The 2,695-nt window shown below is 53.7% G+C and overlaps 1 protein-coding gene across 1 annotated transcript in view; it reads right to left on the reverse strand.

The window, feature by feature from the left end:
• Positions 1-1,158: 1,158 nt before the first annotated feature.
• Positions 1,159-2,695, reverse strand: part of DMTN (dematin actin binding protein) — a gene marked incomplete at its 5' end in the record, with an annotated part of 9,947 nt that continues 8,410 nt past the window's right edge. The window contains 6 exons of the mRNA XM_006778301.2: positions 1,159-1,473; positions 1,612-1,692; positions 1,955-2,020; positions 2,196-2,203; positions 2,345-2,393; positions 2,547-2,611. Of these exons, the coding sequence (XP_006778364.2) occupies positions 1,360-1,473; positions 1,612-1,692; positions 1,955-2,020; positions 2,196-2,203; positions 2,345-2,393; positions 2,547-2,611 (383 nt within the window). The remainder of the gene's footprint in view (positions 1,474-1,611; positions 1,693-1,954; positions 2,021-2,195; positions 2,204-2,344; positions 2,394-2,546; positions 2,612-2,695) is intronic.

Here is a 2,695-nt window from a genome sequence, read left to right on the forward strand (position 1 = left end):
AGTGTAGAGGGGAGAGAGAGAGAGAGAGATAGAGATAGAGAGAGAGAGAGAGAGAGAGAGAGAGAGAGACTGTTCAGTCCCTCTGGCTTGACAGTCATTTTGAGTGGGATCCCTCTCTGGCCGCCCCCAACCAGGGGCAGGGCAGTGAAGGGTAGACGTTCAGTCCCTCTGGCTTGACAGTCATTTTGAGCGGGATCCCTCTCTGGCCCCCCCAACCAGGGGCAGGGCAGTGAAGGGTAGACCTGGGGGAACCTGTGGTCTCTGTTGGCTTCCAGCTCCTGCCCATGACCTCCAGCAAGTGGCATCGTGCTGGTGCCTCTGAACTCTCTCTAATGCCTTCCCTCTAACAGAAGGGCATCAAACACTCATTTGGGCCAAATGCCCGAGTTAAAATTCAGAGTTAGCGAGCGATTGTCAGATGATGAAGCTCACCAGTGTAAAATGAACTTCTGGGGTAAAAAAAGGAATCTGACATCTCATAAAAAGAATCAAATTGTTACAGTTATATTATTAGCGAGTTTAGTAACCACGGTTTAAACGTTTGACCCGATAATACAGAAACAATACAGTCCTTAGCTCTGTCAGCTGCTGGATCGCACCCGCAGCCAAAACGTGGATTGCACGATTAGGTGTCACCTTCAATTTACACATTTAATAATCTCACTAAGCTTTCAAGCACTGAGATTATAATTCAAGAAAATTGGTTTTCAGCAATAGGTTTTCCTAGGAAATCTTTGTACCTAAGATCTTTAGTTTGGGCAGATCTCAAAACTCCTTCATCTCCAATTACTAGAAATTGTTAGCATTCTATAGCAATCATCTTGACCAGACTTTTCGTTTAAATGTTTAGCCTTGACAGACTCAAAACTATAAGGAACTGTCTTCTTAAAACATTCTTATAAAATCTGTTACTTGGAAGTTTAATTGGTGAGAACAAAATGTGTTGGGCGGGACCTTGTTTGTTTTTTTCCTTAATACTTAGTTTTAAAACCACTTAAACACTTTTTTTTGTGAGGAAATTCATCTGTGGTTGCAATATCATTCATTACTTATGTTTGAAAGTGACTATTCGATGTTACCATTAAGTCAGAATGGCATGCCTATACACAATTTTAAATGTTTTTTGGTTAGTCCTCACTTGAGGATATGGAGGAGGGGAGGCCCCTGGCTCATTATGGGAAGAAGGTCCATGTCCCACAGCCCAGCACTGAGAGAAGGCCGGGCTCCCCTTGACCTAGCAATGCAGCCAACCCCACCTCTGCCCACCTCCGTGCCCCCCCAAGAGATGATGCTTTAGGGTCCAGTGACCCAGCTCCAGAGAGCCGCAGGGGTGAGGGTGAGTCAGGAAGTGTGGGGCGGTCAGAAGAGGGAAGCCTTCTTCTTGAGCTCATTCCGCTTCCACAGGGCCAGCTTGCTAAACTCTTCTGGAGACATGGCGAACACCCTGGAGAAGTCCTCGGCTGACAGATGCCTCTGCAGAGGACAGACCAAGGCCGCTTAGGGAGAGGAGGGCGGGCTGGGCTGAGTGACCAAGGGGGCAGGTCCTCCCCACCAGGAGGGGAGGCTGCCCGATGGAGCCCCTGCACCCACCAGCGCCTCTCCCCTGCATACCTCCAGCCTCATCCGATCCACACCTGGAGGCAACTTGGTTCGCCCTTTATTGGTCACCACCAGCATTTCGTAGGGATAGATCTGGGGGGCAGGGCAGGGGGCAGTCTTAGGCTCATAGTGTTCCCTGTTGCTGTCACCCCTCAACTCCCCAGGCCCCCTTATCAGCCTGCAGGGCCATTGGGTTCATGCCATGTTGCCATCCAGCGCCCCCAGCTTCCCCGTCAGCAACTCCGGGAGGATCCCATAGCGCATTCACTTGCCTGGCTTCTCCCCCAGCTGGCCACCCCACTGTAGAGGCTTCTGTCCCCTGCCCACCCCCCCTGGCTCTGCCGCTGCCCCTCACCTTCTGCTCCAGCACACAGGGCAGGGAGTTTCCCCGGTCCATCCTCCCCCTCTGGCCCTCTCCGTTCTGGGGAGACCAAAGCCGCAGTGAGCCAGAGTGGGGCAGGGAGACCTCCCCAGCCTTACCCGGGGCTTCTCATGTGCTCACCAGGCAATTGGGTGGCCCAACACCCCCTCCCCCAACACTGCCAGTCGCCTGTCCCAGCCTTCTGTGCTCCACGTCCTCCTCCGGCTGCACTCACCTGCAGGCCTGGGGAGAGAAGAGTCACTGTTCAGACCAGCCAGCTGAGCCTCCCTGCCCTGCAGCCACACAGCCCTGCCTGCATCCCAGACACAGCTGCCCCTGGGCCTGCTTAGGCCCTTTCTCCGCTGGCCTGACCCTGCCTCTCACCTGGGCTTCCAGCCTCACTCCCGGTCGGGCTGAAGTCTGTGGACTGCAGCTAGAAAGGACAGACAGGATCAAAAGGAAGCTGAGTGTTCCTCATCAGTCCCTTCCCTTGAAGGTCTTCCCTTCCCCAAGTAGCTCAGCCCCTCAGAGGACCCCACGTGCACACTCCTCCCTGAGGTCTGGGACCTGTGGTCAGGGACCTTACCCGGCTCAGGGTGGTCCTGCCGTAGGCCGGGAGGGAAGATGACTTTGATGTTCCACCGTGCAAGGCTAGGGGGGAGAGAGAGAGAGAGAGAGAGAGAGAGAGAGAGAGAGAGAGAGAGAGAGAGAGAGAGAGCATTCACACACTCTCTC

This window comes from Myotis davidii, unplaced genomic scaffold (genome assembly GCF_000327345.1).
Source record: "Myotis davidii unplaced genomic scaffold, ASM32734v1 scaffold448, whole genome shotgun sequence".
NCBI lineage: Eukaryota > Metazoa > Chordata > Mammalia > Chiroptera > Vespertilionidae > Myotis > Myotis davidii.